The sequence below is a fragment of the Ptychodera flava genome, chromosome 9 (assembly GCF_041260155.1).
Source record: "Ptychodera flava strain L36383 chromosome 9, AS_Pfla_20210202, whole genome shotgun sequence".
Classification (NCBI taxonomy): Eukaryota; Metazoa; Hemichordata; class Enteropneusta; family Ptychoderidae; genus Ptychodera; species Ptychodera flava.
In genome coordinates this window covers 23,009,840-23,036,235 of record NC_091936.1, presented here as the reverse complement: position 1 = coordinate 23,036,235, position 26,396 = coordinate 23,009,840, and the positions used below count along the sequence as shown (strand labels likewise).

Genomic DNA, 26,396 nt, shown 5'->3' with positions numbered 1-26,396 from the left:
TCTCCAAATTTTCATATATCTCCACATGCTAAAAATCACAAAGTTTCATTTAAGTTAGCTGATTAAAATGTTTACTTACTCATGAAAAAAGAACTCGTCTTTCACACTGGTAAAAAAATCTTCATTGCTGTTGATTCAGACTTTATGAAGTATCAGGATATGACATAGTGGTACTTTCAATGGTGCCCCTCCCCTCCCCTCCCCTCCATGCAACATACAATGCTTAGAGAAATGCAAAGTGATAATTTTTCAGTGGCATCTGTGTTTTGTTTTTCTGCGTGTCCAACAAGCAAAACCACTTTAAATGAAGTTCACATACATATATTCATATCACATTGGGCAAATTGTAAGCTTGTGTTTGTCACTCTCAGTATTACAAGTAACCAGCAAAAGGCAATCACTTGCACAGGCTAATACACATATTGTATATTATCACTTTTATGATATATTGTATTGTTTGAACTGGAATAAGGCCAAAAGTAAGTAAATTCTTTGTTTTGCAAGTGCAACGCAGAGTTTTTCAGGGAAAAAACTCAAATTTTTCCTTGCAGTATTTTCCATTGTTAGCGATATTTTGTCGCACAATCAAGGTACGACTTTTAGTTTGTGACAAAGTACAGCAGTCGTATTACTATTACTGATACATGGGGATGTAAACAAGCAACATTTTAGATGAATATACCATACTCACCCGAGTGTAAGCCCCAAGTTTGAGTGCTTAAGTTATGCTAGCTTATGTACATTATTGAATACCATTTGATCTTTAAATAATTTCAACATTGACTTACGTTTCAAAGAAATCGTAAAGGACAAAAAAATTAGACAAGATTTATATTCTCACGATCTCATGAACTGACATGCAATGATAATCTTGATACTGATAGACAACCGTATCCAAAAGACAGCCAAACTCAGCGATGGTTTCCAAGCTTAACTGACACAGTATTTTATTTTTCTGTTTCAAATCATACTGGTTGAACAATCCCTAATACAGAGTGAAAATTTAGTGAAATTTCTGCCTGAATCATAACGTGAAATAAAAATTAAACTTCAAACAAAGACACCATGTGTGCCGCTGATCAACAGCATAGTGTGAACTGTGAACATGCATCGGCTGCAAGTAAAAGCAACTAAACTTTCCAATATGAAATGGATAGCATCTTATGAAAATAGCATAGCAGTGAAAATTGTAATAGTCACCAGTAAAAAACTCTTCACAGATGAAAGAATAATTACTTCAAACAAGTGAAATTGCATGTTTAGACATAGAGGATGACAAACCAACACCGTGGATGTGATGAAAATAACAATGGTGGATGACTTCGGGAGTTAGACAATGGGGAACAAAGGGTCAAAGAATCATAAAGTTACTGGAAAAAATATGCCATTTTCCTTACAATGCTGTCACAGGAACTTCAATGTCCCATTGTTTTAACATCTTTTGATGGTGTTTTTGACCTGAAAAGAAATTTTACCAACTCTGATGACCCATGATACTCTCCTTACCTTTCCACATTGGCGTTAAACTAGTGTAGGGGCTTATACACAGATGTACATTTTAAAAATTCCTCTGAAATTGGTAATGGGGCTTATACACGAGCAGGGGCTTACACTTGGGGCATTACGGTAGCTACATGAATGTTTATGATGTATGAAGGCACATTGATTTTGTGTTAAATTAAATTGCTACCTGCCTACTGTTTGGAATTTTTAATGGCAGCAAAACAAAGAATTTACTCTCACTTGTATGGCCAAGATTCACCTACAGAGGTTGCAAGTTTTACCCAGTGCTTAACCATTGTTTTGACTGTAACTAGGGAACATCATAGATGCATGAATTTTGAAACCATGGTAACTTGTTTGTTGTCCCATAGTCTCATCAGTAAGGTCTACCCAGGGAGTTTGTTAAAATGACTTCAGAATCTCTGCAAGGATAAAACCAGTTTAAACTGGTCCTGACAGGAAAACATAGGGTAGTTACATGTGCATGTGTGAAGTTGACACCTGTTGTACTGTGCTTCTGTTTCAGAATGATAAGTCCTCTGGTGATATCCGAGTGATCGGTGGTGATAACTTGTCCAATCTTACCGGCAAGAATGTGCTTATTGTGGAGGTATGAAACTGTTGTGTTGACCTGGCATTTGTATTAGTGAAAGCCTTGTTTATTGTGAATTTATTTGAAAAATATTACACAAGGCTATCAAGACTGTTGATCTCACAGATCTTCACTGGCAAGTCGTGCATGAAAATTTCAATAAATAAAGTAAAAAAAAAAAAAGCAAGTGCAACCTTAACCTGCAACACAAATACAGTGTTTGTCCAACTGAAGTTCATGTGACTTATACCATCAAAGTACTCAGAATCCGATAGATTGCATGATAAACAGGAAAAGGTGCATATGAAAATTGATGATCCTTTTAGACTTTAGAGAAATGCAGCTTTCTTACGAAGGACTGGCCGTAATTTGGACACCCTGTATTGATAGTAATAAGCCTTTACTTGTTTGATGTAATTTGAATACTTTGAACCTAATAAAATACAGAAAGTAATTTATAAACATATTCACATATTGAAATTAAAGAGGCACTCCCACTTGGTAACATTTTTAAAACACATTTTTTGAATGCCAACGGTTGATATTTGACATGGCGACTGCGCGCGGATCGCGAGATATCGATAAAAACATGTCCTCAAAAAAGTTAAAGTTTGAATTCCGGTGGCCCACCTGAATTCAGCTTCTGAACATAGAACGTTCGGCACTGGTGCCATTGTCAACTAAGCTATGGAGTACGAGTCTACACTGACACTGCTGCACGCCACAGCAGTACCACTCGCGTCGGTGAGCGGTCATGTCCCATGGGATAAAGCCGAGTCCTACTAACTCGGCAAAAAAAACGAAAAACAAAGTTTGCTGATTCCACCAGAATTTTCATAGGTGACTAGCACAGATAGGTGCGGTTGATACATAGCATGCATAGTGGCCGCCGCGTGGTGTGCGCGCATACCACGCGTAACTGTGTGGCAGACGACAAAATGTAGTCATCAGAGGCAACTAATATTTTACACGTAAAAACTGATATCTATGTGGTATTGTTTAAAAATTTTATACAACTGATTGAGAGTAATGAAAACGACAAAAACTAAGGAGAAGTTTTTGAAAAGAATTACCAGAGGTAAAGGCATTGATAATGATGTATATAAAGTCATCACAGTATGAGGTAAATTAATTGCGTCATTCGAACATTTTTTGGACTCTTTAGAATATCGTCAATCAGCACAACAACACACTTTCGGGGGATTTCGGGTCATAACCAGAAACGATCGTAAAACTTCGGGATGTGAAAAATACGCTCGGGAAATGACATGTTTTTATCGATATCTCGCGATCCGCGCGGAGTCGCCACGTCAAATATCGACCGTTGGCATTTAAAAATGTGTTTTAAAAATGTTACCAAGTGGGAGTGCCTCTTTAAGATGGACAATAATAAATACACTGTATGAAGAGTTGTGTTTGCCATCAGAGAAACCAAGTGTAACAGTTGACAAATTCCTATATGATATATTTTGTCATTACCGTAGCCACAGACAAATGTAAAATCATCCCAGATTTCAATGCAGTCTATTTTTTCAATGTTTACCCCCAGGATATCATTGACACTGGCAATACTATGCAGAAACTATTGAACATCGTTGCTAAGTACAGCCCTCAGAGTGTGCAAGTGGCAAGCTTGCTGGTCAAACGCACAGAGAGGAGTGTTGGATACAGACCCGACTGTAAGTAAACTATGACATCCGCTTTTCAAACAGCTTTGCAAATCATTTTTCACAAATTTCCAATGCTTGTACTTTGCTTTTTGGAACTATTCAGGATCCGGAGAGGGATTATAGTCATCCACCTATTCTCATGGATGTCTATGTTGAAGCTAGATAAGTTTTAGGTGGTATATGCTCGAAAGTGAAAGATTTTAACTTTTGCTGAAAGTTTTCTTCAGTCAAACTGTCAACCATTCTTTTAACCAAATATAAAAATTGGGGGTCACCGTGCAGTTTTGAACAAGAGAAACAAATTACCTAACATTTACGGATATTTTAACTTCAAAATGGTCGCTATCCCTGTCTTATTTGAGAAAAATAAAATTTTTGATTTTCAAAAAACTAAGATAGTGAAAATTTTTCTTACTCAAAGCTTTAAAATGAGCACCACCCAGTGGTAGACCAGAAAAGTATTGAAGTCCAAATATCTGTCCTTAAAGTGCCTTCCACGGTCATGAGCATATCACCCAATTTCTCTGTAGCAGGTCCACATATCCTCTTGTAAACAATTAGACTGTACCTACAACTGGTGGTGCGTGGTTTTTCTTGTTTTCCATTGTGAAATAGTGTTGCTCAAGGCTAAATGATCAGTTTATACCAATAGATATACGAATAGATATATTTGAAGGAAGAGCAAACTATATGTACATGTTTACTGAAATAACCCAAATAGCATACTGTATGTGATGTTTCAATCAACCAAGCTCAGGAAGGGATGTTGAAGATAATTTGTATCATAATTTTTCATATGTGTACACTTACTTGAGCACCAATTTTACACATTATTTATGTTATGGTGTTTTATGTAATTTTTCTCAGACATTGGGTTCGAAGTACCTGACAAGTTTGTGGTTGGATATGCATTAGACTACAATGAGTACTTCAGGGACCTCAGTGTAAGTTGACGCAAAGATGCAAATATTTCTTCAAATCCATCAATCTGTATCTCAAGTTGAATTTTAGCCACAGTGTTAAACCTTGAAAGATTGGTAAATCCTACATACAGCATCACAGAGTGTCGGACCCAGAACAAACAAATGCAAATGCGTTGTTAACCTTGAGGGCGCTGTTGTGCACCCTCATTGTGATAGTCTCTAGTGCACCTGTACACGGTACGAGAAAATTCCCACAATGCAATACGATCTGTCCACACGAAGGTTGAGATGCGCAGATCGTAATAAAGTTTTCCTATTCTGCGCATAGTTAACAACTTTTTCAGTGAGCGATCGGATCTCGACCCGAAAGCATCGACTATATATCGTACGCGTACTCTCATCGCAAAAACTTCAGAAATATCTGCAAATTAGCAAGTTTTTCCTTCATTTCTAACTGCTGACTACTCTAACCGTTCTCCGATGCCGAAATTGGGTAAAAGACGGAGGCAGAGTGTAGCTGCTGGCCGAGTGAGCGGGGCGCAATCAAGCAATGCCGCTGCCGTGCCGCGCTCGAGCCCCCGCCCACGTGGTGAAAAGGACGACGTTCCGATCAGCGACGTGGACTGCGATCTAAACCTTTCTATCTGTCCTCAGTCTCCTTCTATTCTCGATCTTTCTTCTGAAGTTTTACTTCAAATATTTGGCTTTTGTTGTTATAGTCAAGCCAATCAATACGAAAAGGTGAAAACAATGTGTTTACTCCGGATGGTTTCATCTCGGTTTTATGCAATTGGCAGTAGTGACCTCTTTTTAGTGAATATGATGAAACATGGCCGTTTTTATGAGGTATCCGCGGCTAGTGATGTTGATTTGTTGTCCCGACAATTTTTTAGAAAGTTTAAGCTTATGAAGGCACGGGTAACTATGGCAAACGAGCTAGGCAGCCATGTGGAAAACATCATTAGCATGGGGCCAGGTCAAATAAAATCAGCAATACGAAAACTGTTGGACCATCTCAAAGTAGCTGAAAATAATGAACACATTGATGCTGCCACTGCAGTTCTGTTTAGTTCAAACCGTGCACAGTTTTCAAAAAGCCGCAGTAGGACAAACACTGGCCGAATACTTAGCCAACACAAAGTCATAGGTGTTAAATTGTCGGGCAATGATGAAACAGCCCTTTGGAAAGCACGTTTAAAAAATGATAAAGAGTTTGCCAGGAACCTGTTAACACCTGATTTCTTTAAAGAGGCCACTACTGCTACAGACTTTGATGTACTGCCCCTTTCTATTAAAACCTGTCTGCAAAGAGGCACCACTTCATTTGAAAAAACTGATGAAATTGGGAGTGAAAAAAAAATATGAAACTATGGTCAGATCTACAGGCAGAACATATGTACATACATCTGGGTGGTGGTCTGTCTGAGGCTGATTATGACGGTCTTGAAAAATCACTGAGATCTGATGAAAATGTATCCCGCCTTCCAAGGTTGACTGCTGTTAAAGGCCACCTCCGCAGATTTCATGATCAAGTTGTCGAAACAAGCAGTGAAAATAAGAAGGGGTGGCGGGTGGCTTGCGTTGAGGATGCCATTTGGGCTCAATTAAATGAGATAATCAAAGAAAATAAGTTGGACATGATTGATCTGGAGAGGCCTGAAGATGCCAACAAGGTAGGAATTGTTGTTGGGGAGGGACAGTAAAGGGATCTCCCAAAATTTTAAAGTATTTGCCATCAGTGGTGCAATTAGACTGATCAGGTTTGAGGGGCAGGAAGTGTGGCGTGACCAAAATCCCCAGTCAGAAGATAGTCGTATCCCCTTTGCTGTGATCAATGCTGCAGAGTCAGATACAATGATTAAAAAGGAGATACTTCCTATTCTAAAAATAACTGAGACATTGTCAGAGTCTGGTCTCAAAGGCATAACATACAAGAGAGTACTTGAAGGTGATGAAAAATATAAATGCCTTGTACTGCAAAGAAAAAGCAACAAATTCTTTGCAATTTGTGTGTTGTTTCAGCTGATCAGTGTCACAATATCAGTCATAGCTGGGAGATGACAATAACATCTGACGATATGACAACATGGGCTGAATCTAATGCTAATGGTCAGACAGCTGTTCCAATTGTGAACTATAATCCAAAAACTGAATATACAATGGATCATCTGCATGCTAAATTGAGGAACATCGGAAAATTTATAGATGAGCTTTTTACAGAAGCTGAAATACTAGATAAGAAAACAGAGTATCAGTTAAAGTATGCAGAGTTACCAGAAAGTAATCAAATGGATATTGATAAATTCAAGGATCAGCTGTCTGACCAATTTAAGCTGAAGATGGAGGTTAACAACGAAGCCTTCCAAAGTCAGTTGGGGCAAGCTAGAGAGCAGGACCAGGCTAATAAATTAGATATGCAGCTGAAAGCAGCCACTCTGGCATTTTCATTTGATATAAATGAAGAAAGTACACAAGATATGGATGACTGTGTGGAACAATACATTAAAACTTTATTTAACACAGGGGAGAGAGATAAAAATACAAAAAAGTATGAGTGCATCATTTGCAAGGCTCCATACAATCAAGGTCTGGTGTATTCAGCCATATCGAGCACAGCCATCACAAGTTGTCCCGCAAAAATCTGTTGAAGGAAAAAAAACAACATGATGATAATATCTCTCAGTACAAACAGGCCATTGTGAATGATATCAAGAACATTATATCTGGTAATTCAGACTCGGGTCAGACAGTAAAAATTAAATGCCCCCAAAAATATCCAGACGTAATTTCTAAGTTTGACCTAATTGACATTGAAATAAAAAAAGGGGCCAAGAAGCAGATTTGGTGAGTCTTCAAAAACACAAAGAAGCTAGGCTACTGAAGTGTAATACACTGGACAATTATAATAAACTTATAAATTATATCAATGGCTCAGTCAAATATGTTCCCCCCAGAGAAAGACTGTGAAGGAAAAGTAATTGAGGACCACCATAGTGGGAAAAAGAGAATTTCAGAAAATAAACAAAAAAAGACATTACAGGACAAGTTGGTAAATGTGGAAAGCATTCTCTATGGGGGTGATGCACCATTGAGTGTACTGCTAAAACTACAGTCCTATTTGCGTAGCAAGGGGATTATAAAGAAATACGGTGGTGGTTATGAAGGTGGAGCATGCACTCGAATGATGGATGAGAATGTTCTCTCTGGATGTGAGAAACTGTTATGTCACTCTGAACATGCCACCAGTATATTTTCTTTGATTAGAGATTATAGAATATTAAATAGTATTATGAGTATTACACATTTTAATGAGAAAACATTCCATGCATTAAATAGTCAATATGGTACTGATGTTAACGACTTTGCTGAACTGTGTGACATGTTCAGTGAGAAAGCTAAAAGATGGCTGTCACGCATAATCACTGAACTGCCACACATGACACTTACCAACTATATGCATAGTGTTTCCCATCATGGCCCACAACTCCTGAAAAGAGACAATGGAATTAACATACACAGTAGTTCAGGTATTGAAATGTCACATCAGAGGATGAAAATGGATATTCGACGACACCTGGGGGGTGGACATTGGGCCAAAACAATACTTGTAAGATGGCTTATGAGGACAGACCGACGCATTTTGCAGAGCACACCAATTAAATTCTAAAATGCTGGTTGCAAGGTGTGCAGCTGTGTGATTGTATAACAATCACACATTGGTCATCTGTCAGCTAAACATGGGTAATTGTCTTTGAAGTTACATTTGATTACTTGTAAAGTATTAAAACTTAAAATCCTAAAAAAATAATAAAAAATAAAAATACAAAAAAAACCATGAGCAAAGCCAGTGGTAAAAGGTCATGGACTGCCAAATAATTTTGCTTGCGTCAGTATACCACCACCATTCCACAAAGTCTGAAGACAAATAAAAACCTGTGAAACTGAACTAAACACAAAGGTCCATGACACTAGGTTGCAGGATCACTGGATATTTGGAATATCATGGATTTGCTTGATGCTCAGCCCCTATAAAGAAAAAAATGATTAACAGTCAGTTCTATAGACATTTATATAAAGAACAATTAAAAATTTAACTGTACTGCAGTTTGTAATTGAAAAATTGAAGAACACACTGCCATGGTATTGAACATGATTATTCATACGTTTTAGTTGGCTTTGAACTCAGCGGGATTCTGTATGTTGGAATGGGTGATCATCAACGTTCATACCACATACATTACAATACAGAGAGGGGTGTTTGAGGTAGGGGAATAGAGTGTAGATGTATAGCAGGAAGAGATGTGAACTTACAAGGATGATAGGTTGTGGTCGCGAGAAGATAGGGTAGAGAACTTGAGCCGGGAAGATAGGGTAGATAACTTGACCTTTGCACCTGGAAAATATTATATAAAACACATATATTTTAACTATTTTTCAACCCAAAAATATCTCAAAATATGTGTTGATGATGCTACAGACACACATGGCTACAGCGTGTATTGTTTTAAAGAAAATAATTATATGAATGACGTTTAAATATGCAGCAGCACAACGTGAGCGGGTCGTACGTACACCATTACCATGCATTTCTGAGTAGTTTCATGATGCTATGATTATATCTCTGCTTAAAAATTACATTGCATCGCTAAATTTGTATCTAGTTTTAGCAAACAAGGGCGCTCCTATACTCATAATATATCGTTGGAAAGCTTGGGACGTACGCTAGAAAAGTACGTTCTTATTTTTGTCTTACTTATCCACCCATAGCATAAATGGCGCCAAAAGTTTAAGGAGGACACCAAAATTACAAAAATTCACGATTTTTTGCAGAAAACCGGAGAGAAAACAGAAAACGAGAACGTACCTTTGCAGCCATGCTTGTCAACACTGCCGAGGTCAACCTCATATGCCGATGATTTTGAAAACGGTGAAGGAGATACAGAAAAACCTCTAAAATCTGACGTTTTCTACAGCTAATTTGCATATTTATTAAAACAAAACGGCTGGGAGTTGAAAAAAAATTCAAAAAACATCAAAAACGCGAAGAATGTGAGATTCACTCCACATACAGGGGAACGAGGTTACAACTAAGACCCTCTAGGTAACCGGTGTTAAAGTTATACACTAGATATCGGCGAAAATGGTCGGCGCCCCCACTCGGCCAAATTTTACATTCGTGTGGACAGAATCTGCTGCATCCTGGGATTTTATATGTGCTGTGCACCTGTACATTGAGCAACAAAAGTACTAGAGATGTCCCTTGTCACTGTCAGACAATTTAGTAAATAGAAAAAGTGGGACTAATTTTACCATTACAAGAACAGTTTGTAGGAATTCTTTTTTCTAATTCAGTTCTTTGCTTAAATGGACAGTGATCTACATAGCTGTTTCTGCATCTCAAATAAAAGAATTCAGTAAAAAGTAAAGTAGATTTCGTCATTGATTACATAACAGGTTTAAATACAATTACTTTTGTTCTGACTTCTCGCAATTTAAGGGATCACCATAATGTTCAGAAAACTAGCTGTGTTTGATCTTTGGGCTGACAAGTTTTTCGTTTTCTCCCATCAGCACGTATGCATTATCAACGAGCATGGCAAGAAGAAATACACAGTATAGAAGAACCTCGGAACAGTTTGTGGTTGCAGGGAATATCTGTCCATCCAAGAGATGTTGATTTAACATCTGGTCATTTTATGAACGTTCTCCTGTCACAAAACTCTGCACATAGTCGTTGCCGGGAACTGGCACTGTTTAACTTGCATTTGATCATGTGGGAATATAAATTATGGTAGTCAAGGTTACTTTCTTGTGTGACCTTTAACCTTTAAATTATTCTGGTGTATGTGTGGATAAATTACCTTTGAGTAGGGCTCTTGCAGATGTTGAACATAACTAGCATTGAGTTACAAGCAGTTGACCTAGTCACAGATAGCAGTGGAAGTCAGTGTCTTCAGGTGTCTGTTTCAGCCTTTGGTTAGAGTCAGCGGTCGGGTTGTACTAGTAATGCCGAAACTGACCGCTGGGTTAAAAACACTTATTAACTACTTCCAAGTGGGTACGCTGTTTTTTCCTATTTGTGCCAAAGATGCTAGGGTCATTTTTACCTTCAAATAAGATTAGTTAACTACCGTATTCTGGAATAGAAGATGTGCTTTCAGGTTTAATTCACAGTTATGAGCTCTGTTGCTCTGCGTAGTTGAAATTTATGCAAGTAGAGTATGGACATATTTCCTAGAGGTGTGACAATAACTTTAATTTGGAAGCAAACAAAGTAATCCAGCCACCATTGTTAGGTTCAGGCAATTGCGTTCATGTCACCGACATTCCACAAGCTAAGACATTTGAGGCATATCATGTCAGCTAGCAATCACTGGCATTCCATTTAGCTTCTGAGAATTTGAAACTTGCTGTGTAGGGCAGGCAAGCTCTTGGAAGTCAATGTCATGTCTGTCATGTGTTTAGATGTGGATCAGGAATGAAATTCAAAGCCACCAGAGAAACATCACCAAAACGTTGAAGTTCAAATTGCTCACCAGAAAATATAACAAGAGTTGTCCCGTATAAGCAGCACCATGTACTTTTGGTAATTGAAGGAGACAAAATGATGGAGCTTTGTTTATTTCAGTTTTGCTTTTCCATTGAGAATGATTTATTTTGTTGGTGCAGTGTTTACCAATGTTAGATTTCTATCAGGAATGTAAATAATTTTGATTTGAATTTTTCCTGCATCGTGTGTAATTGTACAGATTGACTTAGAAGTGTCTCTGACAAAAGGGTTGGTCAATTGTCCACATCTTGTTCGTTTCACTGTCTTGCAACTTTACAACAGGATGGAGAAATTCTAAAATATTGAGCTCATTATAAAGTAACATTATCAAAAACTCTAGATTGCCAGATCTCAACCACTGTATTCTGTTCAGTAATAAGATCTTGCTCTATTACGTTTCAATGCCGAAGTCTTTACATTGTGTAGGTTGGTTTCAGATATGACCGCCGACAACCAACAAACTTTTCTGTAATTTCATTTGACCTCATGAGCGTTCATGTAGGGCACATTATATCTACCTCAACCAAGTAATGCTACTGAAATTTCGTTCCAAAAAGTCTGTGTTCCTACCTTCTACGGGCATTTTTATTTTCTTTCAAACGCCATTCAGTTTTGATAGTAACTCTGAACTCTGAAAAGATAACTGGCCATTAAAGGTACAGAGATTGTTATTACCAAACATTACTCAACCGTTTTTCTGTTGCAAACTTTTTTCTTCTCTGTAAAGAAATTTGATGAAAAGTTTTACAAATTTGTGGATTTAGCATATAAAATGTCATGAAGACTCTTGTATCTTATGTTATTTTTTCCTTAGGAGCTAAACGCACAATTTATGTTAAGGTGTTGTTTTGGTCATATTCAAGTGTTGAAATGCTAGGATCAAGAGGTTTCTAGGAGTTAAGTGTCAGTTTTTGTTGCAGTTAATTGTATGTTCATCGTAATAGCATGAAACAAATGCAGAGACACCAGACAGCAAGAGTTGAAGCATGTCTATAGGTATTGCATAAAGCTTCATGGAAATGGAGAAGTACAGAATTTCACTGAGTGAAATGTTATGAAGTTTACTTCGTCTTTCTGATAATTGTGTCGTATTTCTTCAGGACAGTATCTCTACCGTGTAATGTTCATTCTTCTGTGTTTGACATCTGTAAATAAAGCTGCTACATGTAATATCCAACATTTCGTTTGCTTGTGGTGTCCTGGAAATTCAAAAAAATTCTGAAACCATGAGTAGCTAAAGTGTCACGCAAGGAACTGAGAGTAGCGCTTTCTTTTCTGTGTTGACCATGAAGTTAGCATTTCTGTATAATGATAAGATGAACAAATTGAAAATTCACCGCAAATACACACCATGAATGTGTAAAAGGAATGACCAAACAGATCTGTGGTTGTGGTTTATTGTCATCTTTTCCTTTTGTTTTCATTCCTAATTTAACTTATAATTTGTTTCGCCATGAGAACAGTTACGTAATCTTTCAATGGATTTTTGCATAACTGTGGTTGGTAAGAGAATTAGTTATCAGTTCATCATACTGGTTTTGCTGTGTTAAATTAATCTATTGTCATCAAATTAGTAATCTTTTTTTGTAGAAAGATTCTTTTTTGATATTTAATGTTGACCTGCCAATATTTTTATAGAGTGAACTGATACCATCATTGCTTTGCCATCTTTGTATCTTTTCTTTTGCCGACCTGTGATTTTGGTTGACATGTATTTAATTATCCAAATGACGACTTTTACCAACTAAGATGTAAGGTCATGCAGGGGTCATGAAAATGGCCAACTGTGAACCTTGGGCAGAAAAGTCCACAGGAGCTTTAGCGTTGTGTAAATTAACTAAAAATTGTGTTGGATTTGATCAGTGATAGTGTAAACTATCCAAAGACTTTTTAACAGTGTGAAGTGCTGAGAATTGTGACCAAGCTGCACATTTAGCCAATGATTGCTGCTATCAAGTAGTTGTCAAATGTAATAACGTCACAAATTGTGACAACGTTTCATTATCTTTGTACACTTAACTGTGTTGACTGTGGTTCATTATCATTTGTGAATAAATCTCTTGAACTGCAAACGTGGGAATAAACCACAACCTTTGTGTATTTGTGATCTTTGTTTATGAATTGTGATAATTGCCTTGTTTTTGCCTCGCATGGTAATTTTAGTTTTTAGTTCAAATTCGTACGTTGTGTTATCAAAATCATCACCCATCAAATCAAAATTTCATACCTGTTTTATGATGGAGGTTATGTTCATTCAAAGTTTCTATTTATTGTACGTCAACTCAGTACACAGGAAATTTGTCGATCTTGTCTATCCCGGATAATTCACAACCTTTTGTTCCATTCAACACTTTCTTGGATGAAGAAAATGGGAAAAAAGCTGTGTTAAAAGGAAATTATAGTCTTATTTTGTGCTGATCTCATTGATTTATGTTGGGATTGAATGTGTGCTTCCCATTCTTTCATCTGTTGATGTTGAAATGGAAATGCAGAAATGAAATTCCCTGAGGAAATCCTTTCAAATGTCACTCTCTTTCATGAAGGTCACTTGTGCTGCAAGAATTTACTGTTGTTCTAGTACTTATCACAACAGCAAACCAGCCTCAGTTGTCAATTTTATGACATCTCGCCAAAATTGGAATATTTTTAAAGTTGCTTTCAGCGCTTTTGTACTTGTGTGATTGTGGACCTCAGATAAGGAGTTTCTAGAATATGGAAAATTTTCTTCAGTCAAAGAAAACACTGGTCAGTTGCGTATCATATTAGCTTTGTGGGTACACAGTATGGTTTGTTGCAATCTGATTAAAATCAGATGTAGAGTACAGCGATGTCTACTTACGCGTACTCGGAGAGGCAACAGCAAGAGAATACTGCGTATAGACGTCGCAGTACTCTACATCTGATTTTAATCAGATCGGGTTTGTTGGCAATATGCAATTATTCTTCAGTGGCTTGTGTTTTTTTTATTTTGCCCAAAACATTTGAAAGTAAATCTTAAAAACAGAATCTGGGAAAGGGCAGTCTAATTGACCTAAATTGTATCTTCCCAGGGATCTCGTTGAGATTTGTTCAAATTGTGACACAAAAGTGAAAATTTGATCATTTCCTGGCGCATCTAAACTCCCTCTCACATTTTGTCGACATATTTGCCAGTTCATGGCGTACATGCATTTATGGGTGAAATGTTCAGAATGTAAATGCATCCATATATTAGATAGAAACTGAGTCAGAGACTCTTTTCATATCAGTATATTTTAGGATTTACCACATCTTCGATAACATCTCAATATTTACCCTTCTTCCCTCTATAGCAGTTGAGCAGTCCTATTGTTTTCATATTGAGGGTTAAGTCCTCGGGCAATGAAGGTGGAAGAGTATGAACGTAGAAATGTGTTATAGAAACTAGATAAAGTTTAAATATTGACATGCTCATATTGAAACACAAAATCTTGTTCAGTATTCCGTCCATTAATCAGACTTGAACAGCCAAAGTATTTATCAAAACTCATATTTCTTTTACCGAGACTGTGACATTGCCGATTTTGCAAGACATGATGTACTGGACAAGTCATCAAGTTTTGTAAAAAAAAGTGTCTCTCCTTAATCACAATTACTTCCTGCTTGAAAAAATTCATGAATTTATGTAGTTGATTGTCATAATGATGTTTCTCTTCATGGCCTGCTGCTATCTTCCATGCTAAGCACAGACCATTACTTGCCACCAAAGTTATGTATTTGTGTAACCATGGAAACCACAGTTGACAAGTATAATCAGATCTTGGTCTATTTATATAGAAAAGTATACTATCATTTTGAAGGTAAAATTACGATACAATTACACTGATTGAGTCGATTGCCTTCTTTAAAAAGGTAGGTATGTTATCAGCTTTATCACTAAGCAAATTTATAACTGGACACAACTTAAAAAGGACTAATATCATGTTAAGGAGCCAAAGTCAACAGGAACTAATGCCAGAACCAGGAATTGTGGACAGCCACCTTGAGGTGCCTGGGGACAGACATTTGGACTCCCTAACTTTTACAATTTTTTTCTGATCTATTATCAACTTTCTGTAAACAAAAACAAACAAGAAAGGTGACTTGAGGTGGAGCTGCATGTAGTTTTTTCAAAGCAATATTTCTCATCAAAGATGGCAAGGAAACCCCCTCATACTGTATATTTTCAAAAAGCAGATACCACTAGTGGGGGTTCATTTTATAGCTGTTCGTGTGAAAAAACTTTTCACCATCTGAATTTTTTCGAAAATTGAAAATTTCAAGGGGGAGTGGCGGCCATTTTGAATTTCAGATATCAGTAAATCTTGAGCAGTTTGTTTCTGTAGTACCCAATATGCAAGGTGACCCCAATTTTTATTCGTGATTTTGAAAGGGGATAGTTGAAAGATTCCTTGATGTAAATTTGAGCAAAAGTTTAAGTCTTTCATTTTCGAGGTGCATATACTACCTTAAGCAGAACATCAAACACAAGGTTTCAACATATAGCCTGAGACAATATGCTCTATGATTGTTTGTTTGTCAAACTTATTTTAATATTGTGCATTGCATGTAAATGTACACTTGCCATTTGAGGTTCTACGTGATAGAACAGCAATTCTATAACCAGCCTGACTGAAGCTCATTAGCGTGATTTACTCGTTTAATTAGCAGATAATTGGGGCAAGTTAAAAATAATATTGTAGAACCAGAATATAGTGAGTGATATATAGGACTGAAACATTAACGAACCACTTGACTGCCTTGTATATTTACTATTAAACCTCACTATCATTCAAAAATATTACCAAGTTAAATTTGGTCATCAACTGACTTTTTAGTCCCCACGGACACCGTCCGGGGGGACTTATAGGTTTGGTCATGTCGTGTGTGTGTGCGTGCGTGCGTGCGTCCGTCCATGCGTGCGTCCGTCCGTTCACGCAGATATCTCAGAGATGCCTGGAGCGATTTCATTCAACTTGGTACAAGGATTACTTCATATGTCATACAGATGCACGTCAATTTGTTTTTTGATACGATCCAATATGGCTGCCAGGCGGCCATTTTATTATGATTTTTTCATGTACAGAGCCATAACTCAGACATGTTTCAACTGATTTTATTCAAAGCTGGTACAAGGACATTGACCAATGTCATAGATATGCACATCAATTGTTTTGTGATACGATCCAATATGGCCGCCAGGCGGCCATTTTGTTACGATTTTTTCATGTACAGAGCCATAATTCAGGCATATCACAACCGATTTTATTCAAACTTTGTACAAGGACATTGACCTATGTCATATATATTCACGTCGATTTATTTTGTGATACGATTCAATATGGCCGCCAGGCGGCCATTTTATTACGATTTTTTCATGTACAGAGCCATTACTCAGGCATGTTTCAACTGATTTTATTCAAAGTTGGTACAAGGACATTGACCAATGTCATAGATATGCACGTCAATTTTTCATGTGATACGATCCAATATGGCTGCCGTGCGGCCATTTTGTTACAATTTTTTCATGTACAGAGCCATAACTCAGGCATATCTCAACGGATTTTATTCAAACTTGGTACAAGGACATTGACCTATGTCATACATATGCACATCGATTTGTTTTGTGATACGATCCAATATGGCCGACATGTGGCCATTTTATTACGATTTTTTCATGTCCTGAACTACAACTCAGACATGTATCAAGCGAATTTATTCAAAAGTATTTTTATCACAGACTTAAAGAAGAGGACTCTATCCTCTCTGAGGACATGTAATCAAAGTACCCATTAACAAGTGGGGACTGGTCATCAACTGACTTTTTAAAGATAAATTTATTTCAACAAAGTTGTAAGGTCATCAACCAGCACTTGGAGAATTTATTTTGAGCGCCACCAGCCGTGCATCACATAATTCTTTTGTTTGATAAAAAAAGTAACAAATGCACGTACACGTGTAGTGTACGTAGAGTATGCTGCGATGTTTGCTGTCATTTTCTGTAATACATTGGTTTTGCAGAATCAAAAAATGTCGACAGAAAATAGAAATATTAGAGAGCGTGTTTTAGCAGATGATTGGGGCAAGTTAAAAATAATATTGTAGAACGAGAATATATTTGCTTGGTCACAGCTGTAACAAAAATAATGACGAAACAAAACTGGACAAAATTGTCTTTCGTTTTTGACGAATCATGTCATTCATCATCGAACTCAACTGTCGATAGCCCGATAAATTAACCTACCAATTCACCTTGCTCGTATGTTTGTGCATAATTCCCCTGTACATCGGCTCAACGGCGTATGCTACCAGTACTAGCCGACAGCATAATTGCCCCTCCTACACCCACCGTATACCCATATGCAGATGCGGATTATAAAATCAGAATGGTTCAAGAAAATGGTCACGTGGTCAAAGGTCAGGCGCGGCGCCCTACCATAAAGCAGACTTCTTGATTGGCTGTGATGCTGTCTCAATATGCCACCAAAATATGCGCTTTATTATAGTTTTGATTCAAAAAAAATGGTGCAAGATGTCATAATTATGAAGACATATGCTTATTACATTGACTACGTATGATTTCGTCGCATAACTTTTTTCCGTTCGTATTATGCTGCGCCTATATGACACACAAACGACCAATCAAAACGCGGTTTACATGTCAGGATCCCCACATCTCATGAATATTTACTCGTCGGTCAGGTTTTGGTTCGAGTATACTGACTACGGATGTCACGGATATCCTGCGAATTTTTACCCGATTTCGTCAACAGCAGTCAGCGTTTCTTATTGCAGAGTTGCATCGGATCACTCAGGGATGCGTATAGACGTCACACTACTCGGTAATACGTTAGGAAGTAGGGAGAATTAGTCGGATCGTTGGGTATGCTATCCCTCGCGCTGTGCTGTGTACTCCTTATTACTTTCTTTCGAACTACGGCTGTCTGGAAGCCTTGGTAAACTATAAACACTCGTTTGACTGACATATTTAGCGCGACTTCTCTACCAGACGCACTTGATTTTTTTGTCCAGATCTACCACTGTCATAACTTTTCGGTCACTGTTGCTACCCGAGACTCCTACGGCTGTGCAGCTTTGAGCTTAGATATTCTGAAAAGCGAGGCTCGCACCGATACTGGCGATAGCCAAGGAAAGGGCCGCCAAAATAAACATACCATCTTGGAAGAATTTCACTAGGCTGTCCTCCGTGGCAAAGGGTAAGGTTTGCGTTACTTTGGATAACACTGACGCTGATATTGTGTCGCTTAGAAGAGACCCAAGAGTTGGCAAGAGATGTCATTATAGTCACGCTGAAGTTTACACGCACACCAATCGTCCCAGTATGGGACTGACACCTGATCGTAAAGGTGTGACCGGCTGGTTATTATCAACATTACATTGACATCAGTCGTTACATGTAAATAGTATAGAAGCATGGCAAGCAAAGATGAAGATGCAGATGTGGCAAGACAGGTAAGTCGGATGATTAGATAAGTCTTTTTGCAGTATTACATGTATGGATAGTAAATAGTATGTGTTTCCGTCAAAACTATTTATCGCTCAACTGAACACTGATTTCCCCGTACGGCCTCTGTTAGACAGGGGCAACAGCCTTTCTGGAATTTGAACCACTGAAATGCATATTATGTTTACGAAACAGGTGTCTTAAAGAGGATGGAGACTGACTTTGATTATCCTCTCCAGTCCTGAATATTTCCTACCAGCCTCAGATGTTTAATGGAATCGTTCTATAAATACCACACAATCGATAGTATGGCGTGAAACCATTTGTTTGATTCATAGACACTGACCTTGCCGCCATTTATAAATGGTTATATACTCGGGAGCATTTGGGTATTGCCACACGCGCTACTTGTGGTTTCATTAGGTTGCCTCCTATGGAATGTAACGGCCTCAAATATAAAATGTGGACTGATTATGGTCATCAATGGGAGTTTTAGCAGAATGTTTGCGAAAGGGAAGACCATTTTCACCCGACATTCAACTATTTAGTTCAATGGTTTAGACATGTTGCTGTATGAAAACAAAGAAGTGTTGATGATGCTTGTATAGAGAATAGTGAAAGGAATCTAAGCCTATTCACCGTACATGAAAGCCCTGTACACACTGCTTATTCGTTGGGCTAGAGAGTTTTTAGAGGGAGATGGTCTTGAACATGTTGATATTTGCACTAGACTATGTGCATTGCAAAATTTTGACATCAAATTTATTAGTAATCACAGCTTTTTTATTTATCGGCAAAACGCTTGGAATTTTTTGTTCAGTCTGTTTAAGTGTAAGATATTTCTTCCTAAAATTTTGCATCTTGTTGATGGAGAGATCCACTTCAGTAGTATCACCTGTTGCCATTGACAATTGCTACATATTGCAAAATCAATTTTACAAATACAAGTTTAAAACACAACATGAACATTAAGTCATTCAATAGTAAACATCTAGTTTCAGGAACTATCATGTTGTGCTCTTTTTAATAAAAAGTGTAGCTGAAAGCACAGGTGCTCGCATACTACCAAAGTTTGGCATCACACTCTCGGCCTCTGATCTCCAATCAACTATCCGAGCAACAGTGCGAGTGCCTGTGGCTGCAAATGGCTCACAGATGCACATACATCACTTCACTACAATTAAAAAATTTTCAATGACCCATACATAGTCTTTGCCCTTGCAATCACACAATGGTTGTGAGTTCATCATCAAATGTCACAGCCTTGGTTTCAGTACTTTTACTTTGATCAAGATAATAGTAATAAAGTTACTGAAATAACTTAAACATTTCCAAATAAATTAAAAGGCATCAATATTTCACTTTGGGGTGAAAATATAACGTCTTTAAAATAGCTGCTGTCATGTGTCAAAGGTCAATGTCCTGGTGCAAAGCATGCAGGGTAGCGTAAGCCAAGCTCTGCAAACTGCCATACACAGACAGCGAGGCCATCTACAACTGTTATGACGAGTATGCTAAACAATATTTTTATAAAACCCATCAACTATGAACAGTGAACTGTCACTTTTTATCGAAATTACATTTTTAATCTTACCCTGCGTGAGCTTATGGGCTCAGCCCTATTGTGATAATATTGTTATCAGTTATGCAAAGATAAATCTAATGTTACAATTCCTTGTGTCCAGGACTGGCAAACTGACATTCCGGAGATACACCATATTGAATTCATTCCTGATTAATATTTTGTTGCTTGATTGGAGAGTTGAAATGTATGGGTACAATAAACAAAGTGTCAAATCAATCCAATATAGCAAGGCTGGAGTAAAAAGATTTATTCCTGGCATCCAATCTACTGATGATCAGTCAGCAATTCTCAATTAGATATTGTACAGATAAATTTGTTAGAAGATACTGAGAACCACCAATTACAAAAATAAGATTGTAGTTTACTTTGATTTCATCATGTTGAAATTATATTAGACTGTTGAAAGCCACAGGACTAAGGCTTGTTGCAGTGCATAGGACTTCCCACAGTGAGTGAATAACCTTATGGAATCATGAAATATGGAAAACCATACTGATGTAGGTCTTCACTGTGTATAATAGGTCAGGTTTTTATCAAAGGTGGACAAAAGACTAACATGATGTACATACACAGTAGTCAACATCAACAAACACTAATGTGAGAACCAGAGATTGAGAACTGGTTCGTTAAGACCCTGACGAACAACTGGTAGTACCTTGTTGAAATCTTGTATGAAAAGTAACCTGTGCTTGTCAGTGAGTAGGTTTTAATCTAACCAAGTTGCGGTAAATTTTGTCAAACATAACTTTGGGCCCATGACACTCAGAAAATGAGAAAGACTCAATTTTGATGTTTCAAAACTGAACCCATGGGGTGCATTTGGGCCTTTGATGGGCGTTGAATGGATAACTGATCAAAATAAATAGAACTTGTGGAAGAGTGCAATCAGATCAACTTCAAGTTCATTGACAATTGAGTTTACCGGTACTTTTCACCAAATCCAGTCTAGTATTTGTGAACCATAACCCCTTTGGACAAAAAGGGTTAATTTGTGAACTGGTATTTGATTAATTTTTACCAATGAACAGCAGAGATTCTTTTCATGCCCATGAGTAAGATTGGTCAACCATAATTATATTTATACTAATATTATGATGTTGACCCTGAACAACATATGCCACTGTGTTGTTTATCAAAGGGAAAGGTTGAAGTGCAAAGTGATGAGCAACTAGGTCAATTTCATGCAATTTGTTTTGTGTGATGATTTGGCTTTAAGAGGGAGTGTATCTTTACTTCTTTGCACTGGAAATTTATAGGCTATTTTAGGGCACTACGGAACTTCTGGTATGCCCTGATTTGCTTTACTTTCCAGTACAACATGTATGTGGTTTCCTACTTGGGATAATGTTCCCTGCTTGCATGTTCATGTCCAGGCGTTCCTAGGACCTCATTGCTTAAGCTAAATATGTGATATCTGCAGGAGCATGAACATTCACTTTATTTGCAAACAGTGTAAAGCAGCAGTTAATTTGTAGGATTTTTTGACAGCGGGACAGCATTTATATCAGCTAATTTCAATAGTATTGAAAGTCTTTCAGTGTTATTGATGATTCTGTGAGAGCTTTGTAAAGATTGTGTATGTGTTATAGCACTTCATATTTGGCCAACTTCATCAAGGGTATTGTCATCTTCACTCACAGCAATATTTAATAGGAGTGAAAAGCAATAGGTAATTTCAATACATATTGAAATATTTTAAAGCTTTATACTAACTCAATGATATTCATATGATAAGTTTGTATGCAACTTTGGAATTGTAAAAATGGAGTACAGTTTGAATTGACAAGATAAACACTGAAATGTGACATAAATGAACAGTAAAGGCTCAGGCGAAAATTAACTGGATAACAAATTCTGGATAGTAATACTGAAAGTTTTACATAAATGATGTGAAAGTTGTCTGTGCTTTATATGAAACTGTTAATCTGGCATCCAAAACTTGAAGGTCAGATTCTGTCTGGAAAGCGTCTGGAAGGATGGATATTGTATATCAAGTAGGCTGCCTTGTCTTAAATTGTTGTATATACAAAAGCCTGAATTGTTTATAGATGTTAATATTCACAGTTCACAATTACCTCTAAGTATTAGAATGAAACTTCAACTTTCTGTGACCCAAATAGATAAAACATTAGTCAGTGTAGTATTGTTTTCTTCAACTATTTTAGTTTTTCCATCTGCAAAGAACTAAGTAAGTTTGCTCACGGGGTCACTTATCTAGTCGTTTCCTACATGACAGCTGTAATGTGTACCAGCCCATACATAAATAACATTTATTAGGTAAATAATGTCTGGCTGTTGACTGTTCTTGTGAGGACTGTTGAACCATGTAACTACTTGTGACTAAAAGGTTGTTTGGGAATCTTTCAAGGACTCAGGTCATATTTCAAGTTGTACTTACGAGCTTTTTTTTTTCATTATGACATCAACTGATGACTGAATCAAATGCTGATTATTTCAAAATAAATTTCAAACATTTTAGCCCTTTGAATTTGAAAACTTCAGTATCAAATTCATGTAGAGTCCATCATAAGACAATAAGAGAAAAATGAAGAAATTCAATGTCATTGGTGCTGCAAGTATGTTTTTACAAGGTAGACCACGTTTTGGCTGTTTGCTACGGTGGGCTATGCAGACTTTCACTCTCGTACAACATGACGAAATACAGCTCTTCAAAAGCTGGGCTTCATCAACCACCTCGATCGCCTAGGGAGGATTAATATTTCTCACGTTAAGTAGGCACTAATATAAGCTTTAAACAAATTAATGACAGATCAGCTGCCCAAACCACTCAGCAATTCCTCTTTTATATGTAATTAACTAAACTTTGAGGAAAAGTGCAGACTCAACCAACAATAGCAAAAGGTCAGGTCAGCTGCTTCACTCACAAGACAAATGAAAATGTCTAAAATACAGAAAAGAGAACAATCAGATTTGTTATGTACATTGTTCAACCTGTGTATGTCTTAATTTTGATGTACATTAGTACTTTGTGCTTTTGTTCTGTGGTTATATAAAGTTACATGTTTGTCATTGCCCTAGAAAAAATTGCTATTAATTAACTCTTGCAGTGCTGTAATTTTTCCCACCAAAATTGTAGTGAAACATTAAACCAATTTTTAGCTCAAATTTGGTATGTATATAAATACCAAAAAGAGCTTATATGGTGAGTCGGTGGCGTCTGTATATCTGTATGTTTATGAATTTTTCTGTACTCTTTTGACAATTTTGGATCAAATTGACATCACATTTCAATGGCTAGAGTTTCTTATCCAAATTTTAGCAAAAATCTGAAAAAAAAATTGACTGGAAGATACTTTATAAGGGCAACAAAAATTGACTTTGATGCTCAAAGGGTCAAACTTTTGTGGTTTGCTGCTATTTTTTATATTGATGAAGCATTTTCCCCTTAATACTTGTTTCAATAAATGCCCGTAAGTCCACTTGAAGTTTCAGAATTCTTAACCTCTCATGCAGTGTGGTAAAACTATCCAGGGACAGAAAGAATCAGCTTTTCCATTTAGCACGAAAAATATTTTTAGATTTTTGCTGAAGAAAATTCCATTTGCCAAGGTGAAGGAAGTGGCCACCGGGAACTAGTAATACATGTACCAGAAGTGATAAAATTATGTTGTACATCAAGTTTTTAAAAAAAGGCTATCAACCAACTATTTCTTAGGCTTCAAATAGGATTCCTTTTATGCACAAAGCTGGCTAAGGTTGCCTTCTCAGCAGGATTTCTCTCTAGATTTTACCATTTGATTCCAAACGATCTGTACCCTGTCAGAAAGCTCAAAGCAGCAGTTCTGAATTGATCAGTTACATATGGGAAAATAGCATAGAATCAGAGGAATGAACATTGATCCCCTTGTGACCTGTCCTCATTGTAAAGCTATAAAGACTTGGTAAACATCTACAGTATCCCATCAGTCCTTGGCTGTTAACATACACAGTTTGATTGGCTTACCCATGTTGCGATATTAAATTCTGTGATGAAATCCTTCAAGACAGAAAATATGGCTTGTGTGCATCTTGTATTTCAGTAACTGAGAGTTCTTTTTACCATGTAGGTATCTAATAATGCTTGCACTTCCTTTGTGAAACCTTACTGCGGAAATAAACTGTATACATAAACATTCAATACACTTTCACTCAGTTGTTTCACTGTTGTCTTCCTCTCCCCTTCCCCACGGAATTTTGATAAAAGCGAGTCTTACACCTAAGGACATGGGCAAAGTATACTGTGTGTTTGCTGAATGCCTTTTCTGCTACTGGAAAATAGAATATGTAATCTGATCAAGGAAAAGGATGGCATGTCATGTAGACCGAAAAGACCATTTTCACACCTTTTGAAACACATTCCTTATGCAATATATGAACCAGAAAGCTCCAATTATTCCACAGTGAAGCTACAATGCAGTCTCACAAAGGAGATTTATGCAGTCTGTACTGTAGTATGCAAGTGATGGATATATGGTACATGTTCACATTCAACTCTGCTGATGTTTAAGTATAGATGTAGATCAGAATTGTAGCGAGCAAATGTTGCACTTTGCAACCTAATTAGGAAATCTCTTTCAAATTTCAACGTGGTTAATGTGGTATCCAGCTGTTGAAAGTCACAGAAATAGCTGTCTCCAGCAGTTTCTCATGTTCTGTAGATTGTAAGTTTCAATCTGTTCTACATAAAACATTGATAGGAATGTAATGAGGTTTTGATGAAATTCAAGAGAGAGTAGAGAGCGCAGAGAGAGGTAACATTGCCTACATCCTGGTGCCAATTTGCTGCATGGCAACTTCCAACAATCTCAACTGCTTTTGTCTTAATGTGTGATCCCAATACTCCCAGACATGTTTCTGCTTGTCTTACATAGAAAATCTTAAATAAGCAACATATCATCAACTGCTAATTGTAGAATTGACCAATATCCTTTAAGAACAATATCTTTATATGATACCGCCAACCATCATTTACCAGCACATTGTAAAATTCTCATGATGTTGTCAAATTTCTTAAAAGATCTTCAGTTTCCCTTTGACCTGATAGTTGAACCTGACCAATCAGGCATTGTTACTATTTTTGTAATTTGGATGTAATTACAAAAGGGTCACGCATGAAACTAAAGACTAGAGGGTCTCAATCTCTAAGTATGGCAAACTATGACAGGAAATTTACAAGCTCACAGGGTAATAGCAGTTGTAGCACCAATGATTTTGCTGTATGGTTTTAACATTCAGACTTTGTGAAGATTTGTCATCTGTGAATGTAATAAATCAGAAAGGATACATCGTAAGCTTTGAATTTAGGCCATGAACAGTAGTTGTGTAGTACCTTGAAATATGTGACCAGGCAGTATAGTGTTTCAAGTGCACAAACCTTTCTCAAGCCCTTCTGTCTTCAGAGCGGAAGAAAACATTAGAGAAAATGTAGATACCATACTTGGATAATAAAGGTGTGTGACAATTCATCTTTGGATTTGAGGGCTGTTATACGTTGATAATGTCACTATAATGATGAGGCTTTTATACTGTACATGAATAAATCAAATTTTATTGGTTTATCTCTGGACAGGATCTTAGAATAGCAATGGTGAATAGAAATGATCACAGCTCTGATAGCAGTCCTACTGATATACATCATGATAATCATATAATTTGAAGTTAATGTGCCAAAATGCATCTGTAGGTTAGTGATATCATACGACTGTTGTATCGTTTCTCGGTGAGCTTTAAGTGCAAACCAGGACAGTTGATTTTTAGATCAAAGATGAGCTTTGCTTTTTAACTTTGACAAGTGTGTATTTTGATCAATTGTCAACATACTAATTACCTTCATGCTGTTACATAATTTTAAATATATTTTTATTCAGAAAAGAAAACTTTTAGGGAGCGTATGGCATTATGTGATATTTTACTTTTTTATTTGCATATCCTGATCTCTCTTGTAACCTTTATATATCGTTTCGTACAATTCAAAGTATTGTTCACTTTTTACATTGTGGAATTTGGTCAAGGCAATAATGACTATGATTCTAACTACACATCTGTGTTTGTAGTGATTTTATATATACTAAATTCTAGCCTTGTTGAAGGAGAAACTCAAGTCCAAATCAA

General features: G+C 37.0%; 2 protein-coding genes and 1 long non-coding RNA gene across 6 annotated transcripts in view; 2 read left to right on the top strand and 1 right to left on the bottom strand.

Annotated features, from left to right (window-relative positions):
- LOC139140383 (hypoxanthine-guanine phosphoribosyltransferase-like) overlaps positions 1 to 13,328 on the top strand; it is a 32,694-nt gene extending 19,366 nt beyond the window's left edge. For both annotated transcript variants that reach the window (XM_070709599.1, XM_070709598.1), the window contains 4 exons: positions 2,030 to 2,113; positions 3,645 to 3,774; positions 4,633 to 4,709; positions 10,260 to 13,328. In XM_070709599.1, coding sequence (XP_070565700.1) covers positions 2,030 to 2,113; positions 3,645 to 3,774; positions 4,633 to 4,709; positions 10,260 to 10,307 — 339 coding nt within the window. In that variant the 3' untranslated portion in view covers positions 10,308 to 13,328. The remainder of the gene's footprint in view (positions 1 to 2,029; positions 2,114 to 3,644; positions 3,775 to 4,632; positions 4,710 to 10,259) is intronic.
- LOC139140382 (uncharacterized) lies at positions 7,171 to 9,770 on the bottom strand. The gene is made up of 5 exons (XR_011553989.1): positions 9,553 to 9,770; positions 9,000 to 9,081; positions 8,622 to 8,714; positions 8,136 to 8,175; positions 7,171 to 7,329 (listed from the first exon to the last, which is right to left on the bottom strand). It is a non-coding gene; the product is annotated as an uncharacterized lncRNA (long non-coding RNA).
- Positions 13,329 to 17,975: 4,647 nt separating the features above from the next.
- LOC139140381 (rho GTPase-activating protein 21-like) overlaps positions 17,976 to 26,396 on the top strand; it is a 103,862-nt gene continuing 95,441 nt past the window's right edge. For 2 of the 3 annotated variants that reach the window (XR_011553988.1, XR_011553987.1), the window contains exon 1: positions 17,976 to 18,708. The gene's annotated coding sequence lies outside the window, so the exon portion shown is untranslated. The remainder of the gene's footprint in view (positions 18,709 to 26,396) is intronic. The other variant, XM_070709595.1, reaches the window with a different exon arrangement.